Below are 25,347 nucleotides of genomic sequence, written 5' to 3' on the forward strand. Positions count from 1 at the left end.
TTGCTCCACCGGTCCAGTGAGACGCGCTGACGCCTGTCAAGGCAGATACTTTGTAAACACCCGGATTTTTTGAATTACACAATAAAAGCGCGTAAAATGATAAGACTATTCTAATGGCGTGTTTATATTTACACTATGTGGTTATTGTAGGGAGTAAATGTGCATAAATAGTGCTTTTACGCATGAATAGGTCTGTTTTTTTTTAAGTCGTTCTTATTTTTCTAAAATATTTTCTTACAGAATAATTTAATTTGTAGTGGAAATGATTGGCCTAGATTTGTTAGACTGACATTCGCTCACACCATCAGCACATAAAACCGTCATCATGTATTTTAGATGTCACTATTACTTTGAAACTGAAATCACTGCGCATCCGGTACATTCCCATCTGTGCATTTCCAATATTTTAGATTCATTCAGTTCAATTTATGTAAACCCATCGTGAGATGATTTAAGAACTATACACCAAAAGGCCTTAATTTTGTCTCTGAGTTACAATCAAGAAATGGTGTAGGTACCTCATGCAATAAATGAAGACTGAAAAGCTTTTATTTTGTCAGATGACAACGGAGAATTGCTATTATGCCTGTGTTACAATATGCATTATGAACAAAGCACTGGCACTGGCACTGATAGCCTCTGTCTAGCTGTCTAATAACTAATTGTGAATGAATTTGTAGGCTATAGGTAGGGTAAGCCTTTACTAAAGCTGTGTTTTGGTGCCACCTTGTGGTCAAAGATGCGATCCACTAGACTGTGCCGTGAATTTGCCAGTTGAATTAATCCATTAAGATTTATCATCACAATTATCGTTCCTGGTACTAAATTTATAATCTATTATTTTACTTGACATGACGAGATACAATTCTATTGCATTTTTGCACACGAGTCGTAGTTAATGTGTCTGTAAATATAAGTGGGTTAAGATGAACTACAAACACCAAAAACAACGTGACCTTTTATGCACTTTCCATCAAGAGCATTTCCTGTCACTTTTAAATAACACCGTTATCTCATGGCCTCACATCCTGTCAGAGGCAAACTCAGTTCCCACAAAAGCTGCACTTGCAAATTGAAAGGCGGCAGAATGAATGGTGCACACTGCGTAATGAAAGAGATAGGCTAGGGCTTTCCAGATAACTTTTTTATTTTATTTTATTTTAATTACGTTTCATTAACAAGGTATTCATGTGAAATAATCCTCTCCACAATGACTCCAATGTCCGGGCTTTGCAGCTGTCTTCCTCACATCTGCTCACCAAGCGCAGTGGTCATGGTCAGCACTTTGGTGTTTTGTCAAGTTTCCATGTGCATCTTCATGAGTGCCGGAAACTATACGGATATTCACACGAAATAAAAGATATTACGTCTCTCATCAACACTAGATGGCAGCAGTCTGTATGACTGTATGAGCATGGCATTCTTGAAATTGCAAGACGAAGAGGTGTTTACAGACGGAGAACAATCACAGTCCTCTGATAACCACACTTTTGAGGGCATCTGGGGACAGGTTTTCAAAAATGGTCCTCACATTTCCACGATTTGGTTGAATTATAGATTTATTTCTATTATAATTTATATCTCAGTGGTCTGAAAAAAACTAACAATTCACTTTTGCTTGCTATTTTTATTTATTTATTTTACTTAACTTTTGTTTTATTATTGTTGCCTGGGGGACCAAATCATGCGAGATTATAGTACAATAAATGAATAAATAAACAAAATTAAAATCAATACCACAGTTCCCCAAATTTTAGAGTATTTTAGCTTTTTTATTTTACTACTATCCTTGATTTATTTATTTATTTTATTTTGAAAACCCAAACCGGAATCAGTATATGGCATTACCCCTAACTGTGCAGTAGCCACTTGTTGAGCAGAGCGCACACAGGAAACCCCAGTGAAAATAATCTCATTTTGGAAAAGGGAGGCTTGTCTTCAGGTAGGAACAACTTTTGTCACCATCTTGCTTTGCAACATTAGAATTTTAGAGGCCAAAAGTAGCTTTATTTTACTGTTTACTTAGTAGTAGAAATCATGTCTGGAAAGGATGCGCCCTCTGAGCAGCCACAGCCCGGGCAAGAGGCGAAGACACCCGAGGAGCCCCCTGCTTCACCGGGAAACACCCCAATTAACGAGGAAAAGACCACCATCTCGTGTCGTGCGCTGGTTCTGACGGGCTACGGGGGATATGACAAGATCAAGCTGCAGGTGAAGACGATGCCCAAACCCGAGCTCAAATCTGGAGAGGTGCTGGTGCGCGTGAAGGCGTGTGGACTCAACTTCGCCGAGCTGATGGGCCGACAGGGGCTGTACGACCCTCTGCCCTCGCCCCCGGTTACCATGGGTATGGAGGGGGCCGGGGTGGTGGAGGCGGTGGGCCCGGAGGTGGAAGACAAAAAAGTGAGTAGGCATTACAGAAGGGAAAGTTGGTATTTTTGATTTACAGCCTGATGGTGTCTCCTGTTGCGTTTATCTATCTAATTAACCTAAATTAAAGTGACAGTGCGCACATTTTAGCGCCCCCTTAAGGTTTCCAACAACAACTGCATGCGCATCGTTCACAAGATTATAGCATGATGGCTTTTTGCATTTAGGCTTTATTAGCAGCAGGTGCCCTTTCTGGTACCAACAAGCGACTATCTTACTATGCATTGCAGATTACAGTGTAGGCCTACTCTTTTCCTTTTGCAAGACTCAGTTAGCGCTGGGAGATATGGCAAAGCAATAAATCAGTGTTTTCCCTCAAATTATTGATCATCAACCTCAGTATATGATCATCATTTTTCTTTCCAGAACAAAATCAAAATAGCTTTTTATTATTGTTTTCATTCATCAGCATTAACTATACAAACCTTTACTCCATTTAACACTAAAAACAGAAATTACATCTTCAAAGTATGAGCTCATATGAGTCCCATGAGCTCCAAACCACATGCTTTTACTAACAGAAGATTGACTGTAGACCTTTTGATATAAAAAGAACCAAGCATATCATTGAGAATTAGACCTGACTGAATCTCGATCTTGATTAAAATTTGATTCATTGCCCAGCTCTAGTCCCAATGTCTTAAGGACATACAAAAATGTCCTAAAAATAACCTAAAATTTACGATTAACTAATGGCTGTGAGATATTTGGGCGTGTCAGACATAGATGAAGACATTTTAATCACAGACCCAGTTTCATCACTACTCAGGGAAACACACAACCTATTATTTCAGATATAGGCTTTTGTTGATGTCTGGAGGTTTGTGCTAAAGGTTATCATCAATGCATCTTCCCTTTTTGTTGTTTGGTATTTACCATGCTTTGTCCTGTCTCTGCCCATCCCTCCCTCTCCTCTCATTTCTATTTTCATACTCCCTAATAGCTCATGAACTTACTGATTTATCAAGCGTGCAGTTCAGCAAAGATATGACCAACCAATGATTTCTTATATTGGATTTTGGAGTGAAATGGTTAAGCCGAGGTAAAGGATTTCTCTGGTGTTGTCACAATGAGATCACCAGAGACACAGAGGAGCAGAGCAGTACAGAGAGGGAAAGGGGGAGTCTGGGGTAGATCCTGTTTTAATTAATGTTGGTCCTCTTGAAATGGGGAGAAAGGGCGTGGCTCTTGTATAAGATGTTGTAAAAGAAGCCCAGATGTGTTGTGCAAGAATCTAATAAATACAAATGCCCCACATCCAGCTTTCATCTCAATGTGGACCATTCTCTGTAAAAATGTTTGCTGCAAGCCATATGTTTTTGAGCTAAATGATGTTTTGGAGGTTAAAGGTAGCATTTTTTTTGGGACTGTTACATCTCCCATTGAAATTGCTTGAGGAGGTTTTCTCATAAGCATTTCAGTTTGTTGCTATAGGTCCTGGACAGCAACACATGGAATTGGCCTGTCGCAATAATGACTATATCGACTTATCGTTCAGTATACCAAAGCTGGAACTATATTTTTTGGGGTCATGTGTACTTTTTCTTTGCAGTACTGGGACATTTTTGGTTATTTTTTGGCAATATGATAAGATTTAAGCTGTAAAAGGTTGAATTATTCACTTCTATGACTCATTACAGATGCTAGCTAAGTACTAAAGTGTTTCATTCTGCTGTTTATTTATTGCAGCTCATGTTTTTTGGGTTTTTTTTTTTACAATATTGTACATATAGAATAGCTTTTGTGGTATATATCTGCTCTTGGGTTATTGTGTCAGTGCTTTAAGTTAGTTTCAATATTATTGTTTATCATCTATATTTACATCAGCAATATATCACACTTCAAAATTTGTTATCCTGACAGGCCTACATGGAATAATTTATTAGTGTTTACAATGTGTGAAATACAGGCTTTCACTCCACCCTCCAAATAGATAAAATAAGAGAACAGATCTGGATACAATATGACTGTTTAGCATTTGAGGCCTATATAATCTACTGAAATATTTGTTCCAGAATAACTCAATTTAAGCGTAGAGCCCCTGGTGCATGAATGTAACTTGATGGGGCATTGTGAAAAATTCTTGGTCAAATGAATGCAATATAATATAATATGTAAAATGTAGTAATATAAATACTCAGAATATGATATTGTCTCCATGGGCATATGTGTCCTGTTTTTAACTATTTTAATCTGGGACCTTCTTGCCGTGAGGTGAGGATGTTTACCTCATGATTCATTCGATCTACGTCTCTTGAAATTTCTGCTTTGTGTTTTAAAGGTACACTTTGTCACTTTTCTGGTGGGGTCTGCCATATGTTTGTCTCCATGGAGATCTCATTGCTTTGCTTGAAATGAGCCACCCTACATTTATTCAAAGACAGATGTTTTATTGCTAACAAAATAAGTTTATAGCTGTACTGTGGAATAATCAAGGCAAGCGATTACACATCAGTAGAGATGAGCATGTGGGGCAACGAATCCTCCACCAGAAAAGTTACATAGTACATATTTAAAAAAATGTTTTCTATCTTCAAAATGCTCCTTATATATTTGACATCGGGTAACATTCACATAGCCTTGTCACGATAATAACTGTATCGACTTATAGTTTAATATACCATAGCTGGAACAATATATTATTTTGAGGCTCAATATTTATCATGTGCACAGTTTATTTATAAAAGTAAGGTGGTTTGAGGTATTTTAACCTTTGAGCTGTGAAAGGTTGACTTGGTGTGGCTAATTATTGCTTCATTCTGCTATTTATTTGCTGCAGCTCATGCTTCATGCTTATGCTATTTAAAATGGTTGACTGGAATTATCTTGCATTATTGTTATTGTGTCAGTGGCATAAAGTAGCTTCAGTATTATCATTTATCACATTGCAGTATGTCTGTGAAGCAATAGACTGTGCTTCAAAATGTGATATTGTGACATTCACTCGCATATCTTTACTGTTATAGAGCCTAATTCAAACTGTCGCGTAGCATCATTTGTCGGCACAGTGTATCCTGATGATTTTTGACTTCACAGTTCAGCTACTGCTTTGCTTCAAACATTAACTCGGTTACCTCAGTCATGTTTTCCACTAACAGACTTCAGCCTCGTACGGTAGGGTTATTTAGGGTAAGCCATAAAGCCTATCTGACACTGTAACATGCCCTAAGTGATGGCTTTTGGTGCTGGTTTAGAGGTAAATATTTGAGTTTGTGTGTCATCTGTGTATTGTCATGGCCTGGTGTGCAGCCGGAAGTGTGCACGGTGCCCATAGCTCTTTAACAGGAAACTGTGTAGTGCTCACAACCAGATCAGATGCTTTCCTGTGGCCTTCAGCTTTTTGTTCTTAAATTCACAACTCCACTGAGACCTGTAGAGAAACATCTTTTATAAATAAAGCTAAATTTGTGACACAATTTAAACTTTTAAAATAGAAAACAGCAAGAAGTTGTTTTGGGTTTTTTTATTGCATCACTATATGGGCCATTATATTGACACATTTCAGTAATTCAAATTGATCATTCAATCTAGAGATGTCACAATATCAATCATTTTAGTGTTAGGATTATTGTGAGAAGAAAGATTTTAAAATTTTTCATAATCATTGACACCATAACCAAATAACAGTGACATCCCTAATTCAATTTAATTCACATTGTCTAATCGATTACCACTCTTCCAGTAGAAGAATGGTGATTAAACTTTCCGAAGGATAATGTGACATAAATCCCAGTTTCCTGTTATGAGTTCATAAACCCATTAATATTGTCATTTCTGTATTATACCATTTAAATGGTCTGTGAATAAATATAAAGAGCTGTTTTATTAAATTCAGTTTCCTGCCCTTAACTCCAGTATTTAAGAGTTGGGGTTTTTCATAAGGCATCAATAACTTAAGTTGCTCAAGTTGTGTGCTGTTGCGGAATGTTGGGAATCTAATAAATCTGCTTAATTTCCAGGCCCTTTCTGAGTTAAGTGCACCAATCGTAACATTTATTTTTATGAAATATGCATAATTTTGTGCTCAACCTGGATTAGAAGGGTCTATGGGAGTTTACAGGAAGCTGTACTGAGCAATAGATACAGTTGAAACCACAAGTTTACATACACTATATAAAAAGACATATGCTTTTTTCTAGACTAAACTTTTCCTGTTTTAATTCAGTTAGAATTATCAAAAAATATTTTTATTTGCTAAATGTCAGAACAATGAGAGAAGGATTTTTGGACAATTTAAAAAGTTTAATCTGATTTGTGAGTGAGAAAAAAGAAGTGTATTTTATATAATGTATGTAAGCTTCTGGTTTCGACTGTATGTGGCTTTTATTTCATAAACACCACATTTTTAGTGTTTTTATTCATGCCTACCCTCACTAAATATATATTGTCAATATGTTGTCTACAAAATATTGCCTGGGGTCCATAATACACACTTCTTCAATAATTTACAAAGATGTGAGTCTGGTCACTGGTGAATCTCTATGACCAAATGGGAATGATTGACAGTTGGATTGACCAATCAGGGACACGCATTGGTCTGTCTATATCAAAACAAATACGACAACTTATGAGAAAAAAAGAAAAGGACTACAAACATGGCAGATTTCTGCAGCATCAATGAGCAAAGCACTAAGCTCTATTAAACTGAGGTTCACGTGTGACTGAAAAAAAAACAAATCTGATTGCACGATCATGTTGGGTCGGATTCAAGACCCATCAGAGGGTGTGGGGACCACACTGATATCCATTTGTATAAAAATAAAAAAATACAGAGATCGTTCTTGATTTACAAAATAAGGATTTTTGTTTTTTAAGATACGTAAAATACAGGGACGTTTTATAATATGATGGATTGCAAAAAATATAATCTAATTTTCAATATGGAAAATATCGACATCTTAATTATGACTTATAACAATCAAGCTTATCTTTATGACTGAAGAGGTGTAAAAGCACCTCCTTTTCATTGTGACACGTGGACAAAAGCAAAGCGATACTAGCAGATTTAATAGTGGCCAAACTGTGATGGCTTGACATCTGGTTCGATGGAGTATCCCAAACACTAGACCTACAGCTTTTCCTGATCTGCAGTTGTCAGTTTCTATTAAAAGAGTTCAAGGAAGGAACAGTTGTGATGCATATGTAAAGAGAATGCTGATGTGATCTAGGGCTGGGCCATATGGGGAAGAAATGAATCATCTCTCATAGTGATTAGTCATTATTTGATTGGATTGGATTTGATTCTTTCTTGTTAAAACAAATAAATATGGCTTTAATTCTTGACTGCAAAAACATAAACAATACAGACCTTTAATCAGTGCCATTTAACACAAAAATAGTCAATTTCTCTGAACTTTGCTCCGAACCACATGCTTTTAAAGACAGAGGATTGGCTGTTGATCCCTCTTAAAAAGACACTCTCTTATCTTTGAATCTCAAACATTTTACATCAAGTGATTCAATGAAAATTTGTTTTACTGTGCAATGCCTGTGTGATCAACAGTCCCCTCAGCTCAAATGTTCAAAAGGTAATCGTTTGTTCTGCATGCATACATTTCAATTTGTCTCACATTGTGATGCATATTGCATATGATATTATGTTTGATTGGTTTGCTTTGCCCCATTTAGTCATTTTAACATAATTTTCCACTGTTCTCATCTTTTCAGGTGGGAGATAGAGTAATAGTCCTTGGCCGCAGTGGTATCTGGCAGGAAGTGGTTGTGGTATCGTCCAGCCGTGCTTTCGTCATGCCTGATCAGATGAGCTTTGAGGAGGGAGCTGCCCTACCCATTAACTACATCACAGCTTATCTGATGCTGTTTGAGATGGCTAATATAAAGCCGGGCAAGAGTGTCCTCATCCATATAGCAGCAGGTAACGGTGCTAATACTACAGGTGTCTTAATGTCAAAGTTTAGTGTTACGCTTAATTCAAAATGAGACTACTATTACTATTACTGTCACAGTAAAAAAAGTTAAATCTAGAGCTGCAATAACATGTTGAACTATTCTTGCCCATTCTTACAGATTCCCAAAAAATCTGCTAGTAATTTATTATTCAATATTCATTATCTGGACTATGAGACTAACCCTTGCCATGTGCTAGGAAAAGCACTTTTATAACAAAGACAGTACCGTTATTCTATCCAAATGGCTCAATGGGAATTTGAAAAATATTCTTTAAGGTTAAGGTAACCTTTATTGTACCCATAGGGAAATTTGTTAGGACTAACCTAGATAGAGGATTTTATTGTGTTTATTTGTAAACAAAAGGGTTTGTCACCTTAACCTGGTTCAAATCTGAACAAAATATCAAAGTCCAAAAAACCAATAAAACAATCACTAACTAGCTAACTAGTTGACCACTGAAACCATCATTAGCCCCAGCCTTTGTGAAATCCTTAAAAAGATTATCATACTTATTATATGTTACGGGGGTACCGTCTTCATAATGTCTTGACTCTTTTAATGAGCATAATTGGTGATTTACATATGTATTCATCTTTATGCTGTGCTGTGTAAGCTTCTATTACATTTAAATCAGATATGGTTGCTTCAAAATATCATGTAATTATCACCCCAGATGCTTAGACATAAAGTCAATTGTACATTTCCCAGCTGTGAATAAAGCACAGCAGATCCAGCATGGGCTCTGGTCTCTTGGGAACATGTTCACCGAAACTCTGCTATGGAGAGGACCTAATGAGTGTTATGAATGCAGACACAAAACTACATTAAAATCTCCTCCTGCCCACAGCCCACTGAGTCCAGGGGTCAAAGGTGAGCACTGTGGGTGAATCACTCACATATTGATGAAATGGCAAATAGGTACAGCAGCGGTTGCTTTGGAAACAGATTCCACCATAGTGACAGACAAATATGAAATCTGAACAAAGTAATAACAAAGCACTTGAGACAAGGATATCCTGTAATGGGGCGGCTTTAGCAGATCAGAAAATACTAGGATGAAGTATTGTGCAAATTGTTATACAAAAAGAACTAAATTGGACGAAATGGACGTAACTATAGTGATTCAATGTTTAATGCCCCTGGCTCAAACAACAAAAAAATAAAACTTGAAAAAATGCAAAATAGGCATGTTTAATACTATACTGTGGAACATTCCAGGTAAAACAGCATCTCCATGGAGACAAGGAGGTAGCAAATCCCCATCAAGGCAATATTAAGTAATTAGGTGGGCAAGCATTGTGAAAAAATTGAAAAAAATTAAATAAAAATTGTAATGTCATTAATCAAAAATAAATCATACGAAAAAGCCATTAATCTTATCCTAGAATAATCACTTGATAACCAATAGAAGAGTTCATAATTCATCATTATATACTGTAGTACTATCTGGGTATGCTTGCACACAATTACACAATTACAATTTTCCACCAGCCAAAGTGCTCATTGTGTTCGTGTTGTGTGTAGGAGGTAGTCAGCTGACCTTTATGTGAGTCATGTGACCTGGTTGAATCAGATTCAAGATCCAGGCATGACAAATGACTGCTACAGCTAATCACTTGGGCGGCCATATTAGTTACAGCTGAGCACAGACTTTACAAAGCAATAAACAGCACGAGGAACGGTTGGTTAGGAGGTTATGACCTTTTATATTCGCTTTACCTCAGTGTGATTGATGCAGAGAGCAGTTCATTATTCATCTAGACAGTGAGGCTGTATTTTATGACCTTAGCAGAAGTTAGAACCTTAGCTGAAAATTTGATCCCTGTACCTCACTGTATAATGCATAAAAATATTGGAATTTGGTTTAGAAAGTGACTTGAATAAAGTTTATTAATCCACAAGGACAAAGTAGCTCAAAAACATATAATCAACTATTTTTGGTAACAAAAAGCAAATAGAATTCTAAAATCTTTCTAGGGAATATGTTCAAAAATGCATAGGATTTGTATATATTTACTCATATATACAGATCATACATACAGATCATACATAGGGTATGGGCTAAGGAAGAGGAAGTATTGACATGGATATTACATTATTTAAATAATTTCATTCTTGGTTTGACTTTATTGTGTCAAAAATTGACTAGCTAAATAATAAAAAGATAAATTATCTTCTACCTAAATAATAATTTAAAGGTGCACTACGTAACTTTTCAGGTGGGGGATTCACCACCTGCTTGTCTCCAAATAGATGTTATTTCTTGTCTGAAATATTCTACAGCATGGCATTAAACAAATCTATCTCAGTTAGAGACACGCATGTGACACCATTAGATCAGATCTGTGGAGAGGTTGACCTCACTCACTTACATTACTTGATCAGTAAAAGCAATTAAATGAAAACAATAAATTAAATATATATATTTGTTTAATACCACACTGTGGAACATTCCAGGCAAAGTAATAATATTTCCACTGACACAAGTGGATAGTATATCGTCCACCATGAACGTTTTGCAGTGCACCTTTAAAAAAGAGCCCTATACCATTTACACCATCTGCTATAACATTGATTGAGGGATTTAAAAGTCTCTCCATAGCAGGCTTGTAGGAGCTTGTAAACAGATTGTTGTTAACATGTTTGTGCTGCTTTTTGTGCACATCTGCAGGGGGTGTGGGTATTGCTGCCACCCAGCTGTGCCGGTCTGTGCAAGACGTGACCATATTTGGAACAGCATCGGCCTCAAAACACGAGACCATCGTTCAGGGAGGAGTCACTCACCCCATCGACTACCGCACCAAAGACTATGTAGAGGAGGTCCGCAAAATCAGCCCCAAGGGTAAAATAAAAATAGTCTGTATTTTGTTTGCTATAAAAAATATGCATTTTCTTGAATAATTTGTGTTTTGGTGTTTATAGGTGTTGATGTGGTTCTTGACCCTCTTGGTGGCTCAGACACCCAAAAAGGATTTAATTTATTGAAGCCCATGGGTTCAATTGTAGTGTTTGGTAAAAGATTATTTGACAATATTGTATTTATTATATCACATACAAAGATAATAGGCCACTATTTCAAACCCAGACTGGTCTGTGTGCCTTTTCAGGTGCAGCCAACTGTGTAACAGGCCAAAAGAGGAACCTGCTGGCCCTGGCTAAACTCTGGTACCACCAGCTCTCCCTCTCTGCACTCAAACTGATGCAGTCCAACAAGGCAGTGTGTGGCTTCCACCTGGGCTACCTCAAAGAGGAGGACCTCATCAGTGAAACCATGGCCAAGCTGATGGAGCTCTACGATCAGGGGAAAATCAGGCCAAAGATTGACTCAAGCTTCCACTTTGAAGAGGTTAGTTTATTCTCTAAAATACCATCACCCGCATAAAGCTTTCAAATGGATGCCTTTTAAGCCCTATTCCTCCATCAAATAAATATCATGGAGAGAAGAATATCTTTCCACTTTGGCTAATAGATTTAAACCTGTATTTACCTCTAATTCTCCAGTCTATATCAATTGAACCAAAGTTCTTATACCTTTTTATTATTTCTGTTTCTTTACTGACCCCTTGTGGTAGACATGTCTGTATCAGTGGCTCCATTTTTCAGAATTACAGTATCATAAAGTAGCATTATGTCTGTCTATTGTAGCCTCGAGTTTGCCTTGCCCCCAAGTTGTAAACATCAGTGGTTTTCCCCATTATTATTGCGGTAGATGGTCTGTCCTCTGATAGTACTTATTGGCTGTTGCTTGGTGACGCTCTCAGTTGTTGCTGTTGGCGAGGTTCACTGTTTCAAGCTCATCTGGTTTGCTTCAAGGATAGATAGAAGTGTGTGGGGATCATACAAAGGAAAAGTCAAATGTAACTCTTCAACACAGAAATATAATCTGTCTATGATCCTTTTATCTGTGTGGAGTAAGAGAGAACAAAGAAGCATTTAATTTAATCAAAGTCCACCACTTATCACCAGCTGGTCATAAATTAAACAATGAAAGTACAGGTCTAATACATATTACTCAAAGCTTGACCTACTTCTTGATAGTCAACACAGGTATTCAGGTTAAAGTATTTAGTGAAAATAAAATTCCACCAAATTTTATTAGCAATTGTTTCCTCCAGCTTTATTTAATATGTACCAAATATTTCCCTTACATTATCAACAAAGTTTGTGTGTGCCATTTTAGTACTGTAGTAATGTATGTGAATGCATTTCATAATAATGACCATTAACTGAACCCTTATGGTTGAAGGTCTCTTTTTGGCCCAGTTGTTCTGAGTTACTACATCACTGAATCCGTGTCACCAGGAAATTATATAGTGAAATAGATTTAAAAATTATGACCTTGTCTGTGGAGCGTCATATCATGTAAACAACCAGCTACACATACCCAATACCAAATTTTTGTCAACTTTCTTTTGCTTGTAAAATAAAGTTATTTTTGTCTTCTTGCAGGTTGCGGATGCCATGAGACGCATGCATGAGAGGCAGAATATCGGGAAAGTCATCCTTCTTCCTGAAACAAAAAAGGAGGAGGAGAAACCGAAAACTCCGACAGAAACTGTGGAAAAAGAGGAGACAACTGAAGCTGCTGCTAAAAAGATGAAAGAGGAGGCGACAGAGGAAGCTAAGGATGAATAGGACTAAGTATGAAGGGTTTAAGTACAAACTAAAGGTGATACATTGGTCAGTATTGTTTAAGTATTTATGTAACGCTTAAAATGGGAATGATTTGATGTAACCTTACGTCCAACATTTTTTGTGCCAAACTAAGAGCATGGTGCTATACAATCCTTATGATGAAAACAAAATAAGTATTTGGGTGATATCTAAACAAAACCACTATTGTAATGAAATTTATTTGTGACATCTTGGTGACAGTTGTTATGTTTTGTAATTCATTGTTTATCGCACTGTTATGATGTGAAGTGGCCGTCCCATAAATAGTAATTATAGTAATTTTGTGCAAAAAAATAAAGTGTATATATTTATAAACACAAACTGAATGTCAACCAATTGCTTTAACTAATAGTTGATTAAATGCACTATTAACATCTCATAAAATCTATTACACATGCTTGAAAAATGTATTAGGTATTCGGTATATGTAAGTTCAACCAGTTGGGCAAGTCGTGTAATTATTTGTAAAAGCACTTTCATTCACTACTTTATTCTTGATTATAGAAAAGAAATATTTTATCACTATCAGTAATTGTAATTGTAGTCATAGTTTGTGACGGAGCTGCCTTTGCCTTGAAAAACTAAACCCAGTTTTGCCTTGTGCCATTTTATATTGATTTTCCTTTTGGTAACATTTTCCACAATATTCCACTGTTCTTTTAATATGTATGTTTTTCTCAAACCTCAAATAGTAGAGTTGATCTGGTCTGGAGATAGTTTGTCCAGCTGTGGGTGTAATTCAATGCTATGATGTGGAAAAACGCTACCAAAGCATTGAAGAATTTGCCTCTCGTCTGTTCACATTCCTCCCTCCTCCCTCTCACTTCTGCTTTATGTCTAACTCGGATACATATAAACTCTCCTCCCATTTGCCTCATAACATTTGTGTAACCCTCAGATTGATATGTTGTGTTATTTACATTGGTGGCATTCCTCCATTCTAGGACAAGTGTAAGTTTAGCCAGGACTTTCCAGTATCCTTGAAAGCCTGACGTGGATTGTTTTAGACTCTGAGTTGGAGTCTCCATGTGCTTATGTGAAGTTAGTATTGTAGCGTAATCATGTCTGTTGTTACTTTTTTTTTTTTTTTTTTTAAACATGAAGTGATCAGTTACGTGTATGACAAATTTAAATGTAGATATAATAATAATAATAAAAACATGTTTGCAATTGTATATTGTTGAATGAATTTAATTTTAAAGAATTTATATCCACTGCCATACTTGTGTCATTGCATTTCAAACAAAATTATTATTGCTATAACAATAATAGAATATAGTTATAGTATAGTAGAAATGCTACTTTAAAAATTACCACTTTTTGGAGTACTGAGTGTTAATAGTTACGCGAGTATGAATGAAGAATGTGAATTAATGTGATCTACTGCCATTGAATCTCTTCTCCAACAGTGACATCTAGCGGTTAGATTAAACATTAGGTTTATTTTTTTAATTCTATTTTTTCACATTTCAACTGTTGCAATCTCATGATTAATGGAGAATGGACAGCAGTCGAACTACAGCATGACACACGTGATCTATAGCATCTTTGTATCCCAATTAGATAGCAGTATGTTTATAAATATGGACCTGAATCAAATACACTATTTTCATTGTTGTATGATCTCAATATGTACTGACAATATTTGGTCGTACCACTAGGGGGCCCGGTGTGCTTGCAGCGAAGCCTTGGATTAGTAGGCCCCATGTAATACCAAAAGGATAATCCCTGCATGATCTTGATTTAGTAATAGTGATGTTTGGTGGGAAACGTGGGAGGTAGTGTGGGGTTTTCAAAGTAATAGTGGGTATCATAAAGATATACTGACACAACTATCACTACATTATACTAAAGCTTTGGTAAAAGAGTAGTTATCAAAACAGGTGAAAGTTACTGTGCCTTCAAAGTAAATGCATGTATCTTTCCATAATCTATAATTAGTGGTTTAAAATGTGATGATGCCATACTTAGAGATGGGGGACAAGAGCCAGATTTCTCTGTTGATTACAATGTACTTTGCTATGAAATATCTTAAATGTAAAATCACAAATGTTGAACCTGATCATTCCTATAGTTGACTAGACCCAAGATTCCTCTATTTTACAAAATTCTGCATTATAACAGTATTAAATGTGATTTCTTATAGAAAGCTGTGACGTCATCTGAGTGAGTTAAGTGATGATGTCATTCAGTTGGGGACACTTCAAAGGTAAGTCTGTGCTATCCAACACATTTCGTCTAATGAGGGCAAATTTCTAGTATAGAAAAAAAGTGCAGAGCAAAGTGCAAATTCCACAAAGTGTAGAAATCAAGGAGTGAGTCAGAAGTTGATTACTAAAGATTAAGTGAAGATATAACATAAAAGAAGCAGGTTTAGTTACTATATTAGGTACAAGTCAGATGTGCTGATGTGATCAAGCTTATCCCATTCAATCAGACAGAATGTGACTGTGGTATTATTATCTTGCCCTTTGCACAGAGTAGACACTATAGATGACCTCTGTGTGAACTCCACTGAGTACTGTAGTATCTGCTGCTTACTCAGCCCCTGAAACATGCCACTTATTTTTAGATGTATGCATTTTGACAACTTAACCATTTTAAATTAAATAAACTGTTCATGTTTGTTCAACGTGACTAAACTGACATCAATAAAGATTAAATAAAGATTAAATTTAGGCCTATTTGATGTAGCCCAGAAGAAAAATTATAGACTTGGCCTAAAACAATCAGGTTATGAATTTTATTGTCTCGAATGTTTTGAGAAGAAATAAGTATTAGTAATTTGGGCCTTGCAATAGTAGCAGTAAGCCTTATGTGCCTGGTATAGGGTCTAATGTTATTCTTTAAGACCATCAGTGGCAATAACCTGGAGGATGTCACTGAATTCTGTGCAGCATATTTTCTCTAGATTTGTTGTTATGGCAACTAACCTGGATGGCAGTAATCTACATTTCTCGTTTGTGTGTACTTATAATAACATGTTACTCTTGTACTATCCTTGTCTTTAATTTGAAAGGGCTTGGCGGAAGTGCATTGTTATCTGTGTTTACATTGACAGCGCGGCTTTAAATGGGAATACCCTCTGTGCCGTCGGGGGAGTCTCCTTTAAATCCTGCCGCGTCACTGGGATGCGGTTGAAGCCGGCTCCGAGGCACTGCACATCCCGCTCCCGTGCCCACCAGCAGCGGTGAGTACAGGCCCGCGTTGTCCCACTGTCCCACCAATGAGCCCACCGTTTCGACCACCCTTTATCTGTGCACTGGAGCATGATGTGTGTGCGTGTGTGTGTGTTTAATCTTTGCATGGCAGTACTGCTCCACAGCCGCGCTCATGACATTCAGTCCTAACCTCGTCTCCTGCAGAAATAGCGCGGCACGAGTTAAATTTAGATAGCTTAGTACTGTAAATATATGCCGTCAATATTCTTCGCCACAGTGGGGGAAGGAATTAAGCCATTAAGTTATTTTCAACAGTGTTTATCAGACAGTCCAAAATTCAGCTCATATTTGTGCTTGGTTGTCATTAAACCTATAGGCTTTATCAGACCCATAATGCTTCATTCTGGCTGGACTTATAACGGGCTAAAGATGCACATATTTTTGCTTAATGAACAGTTGACATACCAGACTCATGTATTTTGTCAGCTCTTTATTAAATACACTACTCTTACAAGCCTGTCAAACTGAATGTCCCTTTCTTGCTATGAGCCAATCACAATAATAGAGACCATTAGAATCTGTCCAGTCACAAGTTCATTCAGTTCAGATGTTTTCAAACTTCAAACTGTCTGGACCACAGCCTCGAGGTTTTTGACATTGGCCTTTTCCAGTTATAGTGAAGGTATGCAGTGACATAGTTACGCTCATGTTACAGCATACCTTTAGGGAAGTTCAAGAACTTTTGCTTTTTATTTAAAGGTACACTATGTTACTTTTCTAGTGGAGCGGGGTCTGCAACCTGCTTGTCCTTGAAGATGACATTGGTTTGAATGGAATATTCCACACTAGTTACATAAAGGTCTGAGCATATCACAGTACAAATTATTACTATCCTGTTCTGAGTACATTGTGTTTTAATTGAATGGTTCCCCCCCCCTTCCTCCCTTTTCGTAAACATTTGTTTCCCCTGCTGCCTATGGCCTAATTAAGAGTGCTATATACATACTGGCTAGGTAATCACATTTAACAGTTTAGTGTTACAGTTTGTTGAATTGGGATCTTTAATTACAAACAAAGTTAAAATGTTAAGAATATGCAATAAAGGTGTAGGCATTTCAAGCATTAGGCTACTTTCCAGGGCTCCCAGTCAAATTGAATTATTACCTCAGTAGTGTGGTCTGTTTGTCAATAAATTGATTATAAATCAGATGATTTTCAGCAAATGTATGTTTTTGTCTTTCAAGTCCATCTATTACCCCTCTTATCTAATTGGACATGAGCACTAACAGCTGCAACACTGATAACAAATTTTGACTCTGCAATACTGTTCTCTTTTAAAATTGTATAATGATGAAAATATTTATAATCTTAATGTTTCCACTTTTTTTTCAATAGCACCATCTCTTCAACTTGAGACCAAAGATGACAACAAATTTAACCCACGAAATGCCACAAGATCAGCGCTTCCTGGTACTTTTCGATTTCGACGAAACCATCATCAGTGAGAGCAGTGACGATGCTGTGGTGCGGGCCCTCCCAGACCAGCAGCTCCCTGATTGGTTAATAAACAGCTATAGGGAGGGGCATTACAATGAGCACATGCAGAAGGTATTGGCCTACATGGCAGAAAGGGGTGTGACCAAGGACTCCATCCAATCAGCTGTGGAGACAATAACCCCCACTCCTGGTCTACTTGTGCTACTACAATTTCTCCAAAACCACAAACAAGACTTCGAGCTAGCCGTGGTATCGGATGCTAATATGTATTTCATCAAAACATGGTTAGAAAGAGCAGGGGTTAGCCATCTTTTTAGGAAAATCTTCACAAATCCAGCTAGTTTTGATGCATCAGGCCGGCTTGTGCTACTACCTTTTCATTCACACTCATGTAAGGATTGTCCTGATAACATGTGCAAACAGGTGATCTTACGGGACTATCTGGCAGGAAGGCAGAAGGAGCGAGGGGGGATGGCCTTTCAGAGGGTCTTTTATATCGGAGATGGAGCCAACGATATTTGCCCCACGCAAGCTTTAGGTCCACGGGATACAGCTTTTCCAAGGAGAGACTTCCCCATGCACAGGCTGCTGATGGAGATCCAGAAGTCCCAGCCGGCCCAGTTCAAGGCCAACATGGTGCCCTGGGCCAGTGGAGAGGATATAATGGACTGCCTGAAGAAAGTCCTGGAGGAGAGATGAAATACACACATTTTCAATACAATCCCTTGAAATAATTCTAGGCATTAATACTATATGACATTCTTTAGTAATTCTTTGACATTCTTTAATAATCCTAGAGAAATCACGTGACAATTTTAATGATTTAGTAATGAACTGGCTTTAGAAGTATTACAGGCATGCAGTGTATTTTAAAGCAAACTAATATTTTACTTGAAAATAATTCCCTAATAATTCCCTAAATTACTAAAATATTTGTAATATTAACCAAAAACATGTTTTTTTTGCATGTTATAAACAATATTACACGATGAGAAGAGTTTTGATACACTTTGGGTTAGACACACTAACGTAAACTTACACATTTGCAAATGTCTGTATTAACTTTACTAACCTAACACCAATATTTAATTATTTATTAAATGCACTTAGGCAAAGGAATTTTGGATTTGGAATGTTAAATATATATATATATATATATATATATATATATATATATATATATATATATATATATATATATATATATATATATATATATGATCCACTTCCCAAACAACCACGTTTATCCTGTACATTGACTCTATTAAGCTATGTAAATGAATATATAATATATATATATATATAGAGAGAGAGAGATAATAATTAATATGATCAAAGTATTGTTTATCTAAGCACCAGGAGTTTTGATGTGTTTTTGCCTTTTCTGAGTGGCCCCTTGCGTACGAGCATCTCCCTGTATCACGTTTGACATTTGAGAAGCCCCCTCTGAACTGTCTCTACACGCACCATAGATGTATTTTTTTCAACAGTAACCAGCCTGGGGGTCCCCTCACACAGCAGCACACAGTGACTAGTGTTCCAGGGCTTCCCAGGACAAAAGTACAACCATGTCTTATCAGTGTGGAACAGGAGCACCTCCGAGCAGAGATAAGGTGACAGGCTCAAACACAGGACTTATAAATAATCTAGAGCTTGACTATTCAAGTGAAATGGACACCAGCAACAAAAGACTAGCTTCAATTCAGGATGGCCCATGACTCTGCAATACTAATAATGCAACTTATGGGTTATAGATGCTAGTAGTGAAAATATATTCTTGGAATAGATTGTGTATAGTAGATTTCAGCAATATAGTATACCAAATAGTATTTTTTCTTCATGTAACATGTGCTTGGTATGTCCATTTACTACAGTGATTTAAGGCATTTGTATGGGCATACATCAAAGGTGAAATATTTTCAACTGTTTATGCAATTTCTATTTCCAAAATGCTATAAGCCCTAAAAGCTCAAATGTAAGCACTAGAACACTAAGACTAAGTTTCTTACACTGTGTGTACTCAGAATCTTCAGTAATTTCCATCATATTCAAATTGAATGATATACCCCTAAGCTTGATATTTGACTGACTTAATAACCAATTTATCAAAAAATATTACTTAGTTATACGTGTCATTTATACCAGTCTAATTTATTTAATATGTGTCTCAGACAGTATTATGCTGAATGGTTGAATTTAGTAGAGGTATTATTAGTATACTTAAGTTTCTCGAAGAGGGGTGGGTGGTATCAAACAGATCAAACAGGTCTGTTTGTTGATAAGTAACAAGTACATGAATATCTCAAATCCCTGTCATCTTGTAGACTCAGGCACCAGGCAACTAATTTGAATGTAAACCAAGTGATATGAGTGTACTGAAGTAAATTTAAAATGAGATGTGTGCAGACTGAACAACTTTCAAACTACTTCACTTTACTTTTGTGCAATAATCTATGTAAACTTTGCAATGGAATAAAAGGGACTAATTCAGGGATGTAAAATCAAGGTAATGTGGCATTACATGCATTGTGTGTATCATGTTTTTGTTTCAAACCATGTAATATTCTGTCACAGTAACAGGAATATAAAGCCATCATCTGATCAATTTATTTGCCTTGTGAATTTTTGATAGAGCAAAAAAGACGAGTTATATGTGCAATCTTGATTAACGTGCACAGTGATGTAGCACATATTTACAATTCTCTTCCAGGTGTAACTAGTTTGATTTGTGTGGAGGGAAGGTGGGTGATTTACTCAAAGACAACAGCAGTATGTGACAGGGTTGTTCGGTCATACATACAGTTGAAACCAGAAGTTTACAGACACTATATAATGCGTTTTTCCCCTCACTGTGACATGAAATCAGACTAAACTTTTCCTGTTTTAGGTCAATTAGAATTACCAAAATTATTTCTATTTGCTGAATGCCAGAATAATGACAGAAGGATTTTTTAAAACTAATTTTCATTACTTTCTTCAAAGTCAGAGGTTTACATACATTTAATTTGTATTTGGTACCATTGCCTTTAAACTGTATGACTTGGGTCAAATGTTTTGGATTTCCTTCCACAAGCTTCTCACAATAGTTAGCAGGAATTTTGGCCCATGACAACTGGTGTAACTGAGCCAGTGTGTAGGCCTCCATACTCGCATGTGCCTTTTCAGGTCTGCCAATACAATTTCAATAGGATTTAGGTCAAATCTTTGTGATGGCCACTCCAAAACATTGTTATCCTTAAGCCACTTTGTTACCACTTTGGCATTATGCTTTTGGTCATTGTCCATTTGGAAGACCCATTTGCACCAAAGCTTTTAACTTCCTGGCTGATGTCTTGAGATGTTGCTTCAGTATTTCCACATACTGTTCTTTCCACATGATGTCATCTATTTTGTGAAGTGCACAAGTTCCTTCTACACCAAAACAATCCCACAACATGATGCTGACACCCCTGTATTTCACAGTTGGGATGGTGTTGTCAGGCTTGCAAGTTTATCCCTTTTTCCTCCAAAAAAAAAAAAAAAAAAAAAAAGATGCTCATTATGGCCAAACAGTTCAATTATAGTTTCATCAGACCACAGGACATGTCTCCAAAAATTCAGGTCTTTGTTCCTGTGTGCATTTGCAAACCAATCTGTCTTTTAATGTTTCTTTTGGAGAAATGGCTTCTTCCTGCAGAGTGGCCTTTCAACCCATGTCGGTACAGTACTCGTTTCACTGTGGATAATGACACACTCTTAGCAGCTTCAGGCAGCATCTTCACAAGGTCTTTTGCTTTTGTTCTTGGGTTGATTTGCACATTTTGGACCAAAGCACGTTCATCTCAGGAACACAGAACCTGTCTCCTTCCTGAGCAGTATGATGGTTGAACATTCCCATGGTGTTTATACTTATGTGTAATTATTTGAACAGATGAATGTGGCACCTTCAGCCATCTGAAAATTGCACCCAAGGATGAACCAGACTTGTGCACGTCCACAATTTTCTTCTGCTGATTTCTTTTAACTTTCTCATGATGTTACACAAAGAAGCAGTGTATTTCAGGTGTGACTTCAAATACATCCACATGTGTGTATCTAATTAAGTCAAATGTCAATAAACCCATCAGAAGCTTCCAAAGACATGACATCATCATCTGGGTTTTCCCAAATTGTTTAAAGTCATAATTAATCTTAATATTCTTACTGCATGTAAAGTTCTGACTTCTGAAGAAAGAAATGAAAAAATGTAAAAAAAAAAAAAAAAAAATCCTTCTCTCATTGTTCTGGCATTTAGCAAATAGAAATAATTTTGGTAATTCTAAGTGATCTAAAACAAGAAAGGTTTAGTCTGATTTCATGCCAGAAAGTGAGAAAAAGCATATGTGTGTTTTTATATAGTGTATGTAAACTTCTGGTTTCAACTGTATCTTTTGGACTTTTTTGGTCTTTTGTCCTGTGATTTCCAAGTGTAACACCAGAGGACAATAGAGTTACACTTTCTGTACACTCAGAACATAGACTGCATGGATCAGAATCATTGATATTCAACCTAGCTCAAGAAGACTATTGCTTTGATTATTGTTATAGATACTTATATATACTTTTTTTTTTGTTAGTTTTTTGCGGTAAGTAACTAAGTAAGCAAACTAAAGAAAGCACGTTGCACGACTTCACAGAATAACTCGTTACTTCAAAGGTGAAATGTCTCCCCCTTGTGTTGTCCCTTATTTTTGTCATTTAGTGTGTCTTTTTTGGTTTCTTTTAGGTGTTCTTTTAGGTGTTTCTTTTTTTAAATTCCAAATAATTGATTCAAAATTATTTTTGGCTAAGCCATCTGCTCATTTCTCAATATTTGTCTTATTTCTGAGTTTGGGACAGAGTGCAAGGAATGGGTGACCTAATAGCCCTTGGGATTTGAACCCTGTTTTTCCAGAGGGCTCATCAAATGTAAATCATTATTATTTAAAAAGGTTATTATTCTGTTATTACTCAGTTCAGACATACATTTTGACTCTTGTTTAAATCTTCAAGGTCTCTTTCTTACCCTGTTAGTTCACACACAAGTATATTTTTCTGATGCAATCTATTCAGCACTCCCAGGGGTGCTGTTATGTCATTGTTGTTTTTTATAATATCCTCTGTTCTGTCACTCCCAGACCCTTAATATTAAAACTCAACTAATACAACAGCTGACTACACACTTGTGGCCATCCCGTATCTTTCTCATTTATAAGAACGTTTTTATAATACACCCTATCTCCTTGAACAGTATGAAAATTGATCTTTCAATTTAGTTTATATTGTTTGTTGGAAGCATGTTGTGTGTCTATTAAAGCTAAATAGGCACAAGATAACCTGCTGCCCAAACCAATTTTCAGTGACCTCTAAAGGGAAGTGAATTGAAAGGAAATCCAATTAACATCAATCTGTGCAGAACGATGACAAATCACATTGGGAAGACTTTGTGGATGAAAGTGGTGCATTCCTCTGGCCTCCTGTTCATGTCGTCAATATCTGGAGATGACTAAACCCTGTTCAGTAACACAAGACTGCGCCTCCTCTACATGTGAAATCTGCTGTGGTTTTCTAATGATTGTTTCAATGGAAAACCCTCATTGATTTTTAAGCATTCAATTATACAGCTTTTGAGTTGAAAAGATAACTTGGTTAAGAGGCTTCACTCCGTTGAGGATATGCCAAAAGAATATCAGGGTGATTAGACATGTCAGTATGGGGGTGCTCTACTAAGTTGCAATTTTGCGGATATACCTTTTTTTTTTTTTTTTTTTTTTTTTTTTTTTAAATACATTATACTTCTAAAAGTGCTCACTAAACTATTTCAGATTTTCTTGAATGTTGTTGTTTGACATATAATTATACTCTAGAAAAAGTTGGCTTCAGATGTTTTGTTATGAAAAAGTGAGAACATTTTAAAAGTCTTTTTATTATTACTGAAGTGAAATGTTATCCTATTTAACATATGCGAGTATATATATAATAGACTATTGTTTATACTTGCATGGTCACAGATCACGCTCACGTAAGCTTATCCAAGTTCCTTTGCACTTTCTTAGTTCTGTCCAGTTGTCAGTGAAAACTCCAACTGATCAGAGAGCTGTCCCACTTTGAGTATATCTCTAAAAAGTTGCACTGAGGGAGGAGAGGATGGAAGGAAAGGGCAGGGTGACAATAATCTGTCCTTGAGATAAATGTCAGTGATAAACCCAAACGTCCTCAGCTCATTACTCACTAAAACAATACACGAATTGTGTCCGTAAGTCCTTGAGGATTCAGTGTATCACTAATTCTGCTGTCTGCGTCAATGGCTTTTTGAAATCTCTGAAAATGACACAAAAGAGACACAGGTGCACTTCTGAGCATGGTCAAATAATACAATATACAATACTTAAGGATTTGTCGTGCGTTCAAATTCAAAGTCATTGTAGACAGAGATCCTGTCTGCATTTGTGTGGCATCCTTGAGTAGGAAACTCCTTTCTAAAAATGGTTCAATTGTTGTACAACTTCCCGTCATGCGTTAAACCTAATCACTGTCAGTAGCATGGGTCAACTTTTGTCTATACATGTTAAACAATGCCCCAACTTCAGAGACATATGGGAAAGTGTTTTACACTTTATATAGAGCAAACAATATAAAACCAAAAGAGTAGTTGGCATAATTATCAGAAGTTATTCATCTAATCCAGCTGGTGCCAAAAAAAGGTTTGTGTCTAGATTTTATTGCTTTTATGATTAGTTATGCCAATCACAAACTTGGCATCAGTTAAGCATGCTATTTTATGCAACTTGATTCCTAGATTCCTAATTTTTTTCTATTCTATGGTATTTAATTGCTAAGAAACACTTGGTTTCATGATGTCACCTGCTTGTCTCCTTGGCGATTGCTATTCATGGGTTTCAGCTTCTTGTTATTGTGAACATTTGGAAGACTTTTCACCATTGGATATTTTATTTTAAATTGTTAAGTGCTATGGCAACAGTCCAAATTTTTCATGATTCAAAATACCATTATGTCATTTTGCCATTTTGTGGAACCAAAAAACTGACATACTCCCCCTTTAAATACTTTGGAATGGGATATGAGTCAGTATTTATGCATTTGGGCTAGATGGTGAGTATGTTTGGCCATGCAGGAAAACTGTCAGGAAACACTATGAACCCTGCTATGCCTGATGACATATTTCCCTTAACCCAACCCAACCACATACGTCCCTGCCCATAGCTTGTGTCAACATCATGTAGACCTATCTGTGCATCTGTTTACTTTGTATGATGCCAGACTACTCGTGAGGGCACATTCTTCATAAACCAGTCAAACTACTGATCAAAATCAAAACAAGAAACTTAGCCTAATAACACAAGTTTAAGGCTAGATGTTTTTGTTTTTTGGTTTGTTTGGTTTTTTTTGTTTTTGTTTTTTTGCTTCTGTCACAGTGACTAAACTTCTTAAACTGATCCCTTCATTATCAACAGGAAATGTGTAATGCTTAAAGAAATTCCACAGTCCCCAGAAGGAAACATGACATTTGGCATTACTTCTAAAAATGTAAAAACTGTTTTTGTAAGCATCTCCCAAAAGCAAACAGGGATCAAAGGAACAACCCCTTTTCCTCTCTCTCACCCAACTCACCACAAATCTTGACACAAACTCCTCCTCGTCTGGTCGCTCTTTGGTC

The 25,347-nt window shown here is 36.6% G+C and overlaps 2 protein-coding genes across 2 annotated transcripts; both read left to right on the forward strand.

The window, feature by feature from the left end:
• Window positions 1–1,855: 1,855 nt before the first annotated feature.
• LOC117387256 (synaptic vesicle membrane protein VAT-1 homolog) lies at window positions 1,856–14,188 on the forward strand. The gene is made up of 6 exons (XM_055229533.1): window positions 1,856–2,403; window positions 8,098–8,305; window positions 11,012–11,182; window positions 11,263–11,352; window positions 11,448–11,686; window positions 12,790–14,188. The coding sequence occupies exons 1-6, from the start codon at window positions 2,038–2,040 to the stop codon at window positions 12,973–12,975; spliced, it is 1,260 nt and encodes a 419-aa protein (XP_055085508.1). The 5' UTR covers window positions 1,856–2,037; the 3' UTR covers window positions 12,976–14,188.
• A 1,909-nt stretch (window positions 14,189–16,097) lies between these two features.
• Window positions 16,098–18,417, forward strand: LOC117387452 (probable phosphatase phospho1). Its single transcript, XM_033984964.2, has 2 exons — window positions 16,098–16,204; window positions 17,571–18,417. The coding sequence occupies exon 2, from the start codon at window positions 17,598–17,600 to the stop codon at window positions 18,369–18,371; it is 774 nt and encodes a 257-aa protein (XP_033840855.1). The 5' UTR covers window positions 16,098–16,204; window positions 17,571–17,597; the 3' UTR covers window positions 18,372–18,417.
• Window positions 18,418–25,347: the final 6,930 nt, after the last annotated feature.

Source organism: Periophthalmus magnuspinnatus, chromosome 19, assembly GCF_009829125.3.
Source record: "Periophthalmus magnuspinnatus isolate fPerMag1 chromosome 19, fPerMag1.2.pri, whole genome shotgun sequence".
Classification (NCBI taxonomy): Eukaryota; Metazoa; Chordata; class Actinopteri; order Gobiiformes; family Gobiidae; genus Periophthalmus; species Periophthalmus magnuspinnatus.

Coding starts and splice junctions, on each gene's coding strand:
- LOC117387256 (XM_055229533.1), top strand. CDS start 2,038: ATGTCTGGAAAGGATGCGCCCTCTGAGCAGCCACAGCCCGGGCAAGAG. Junction 11,353..11,447: donor GGGTTCAATTGTAGTGTTTG/GTAAAAGATTAT, acceptor GTGCCTTTTCAG/GTGCAGCCAACTGTGTAACA. Junction 11,687..12,789: donor CAAGCTTCCACTTTGAAGAG/GTTAGTTTATTC, acceptor GTCTTCTTGCAG/GTTGCGGATGCCATGAGACG.
- LOC117387452 (XM_033984964.2), top strand. CDS start 17,598: ATGACAACAAATTTAACCCACGAAATGCCACAAGATCAGCGCTTCCTG.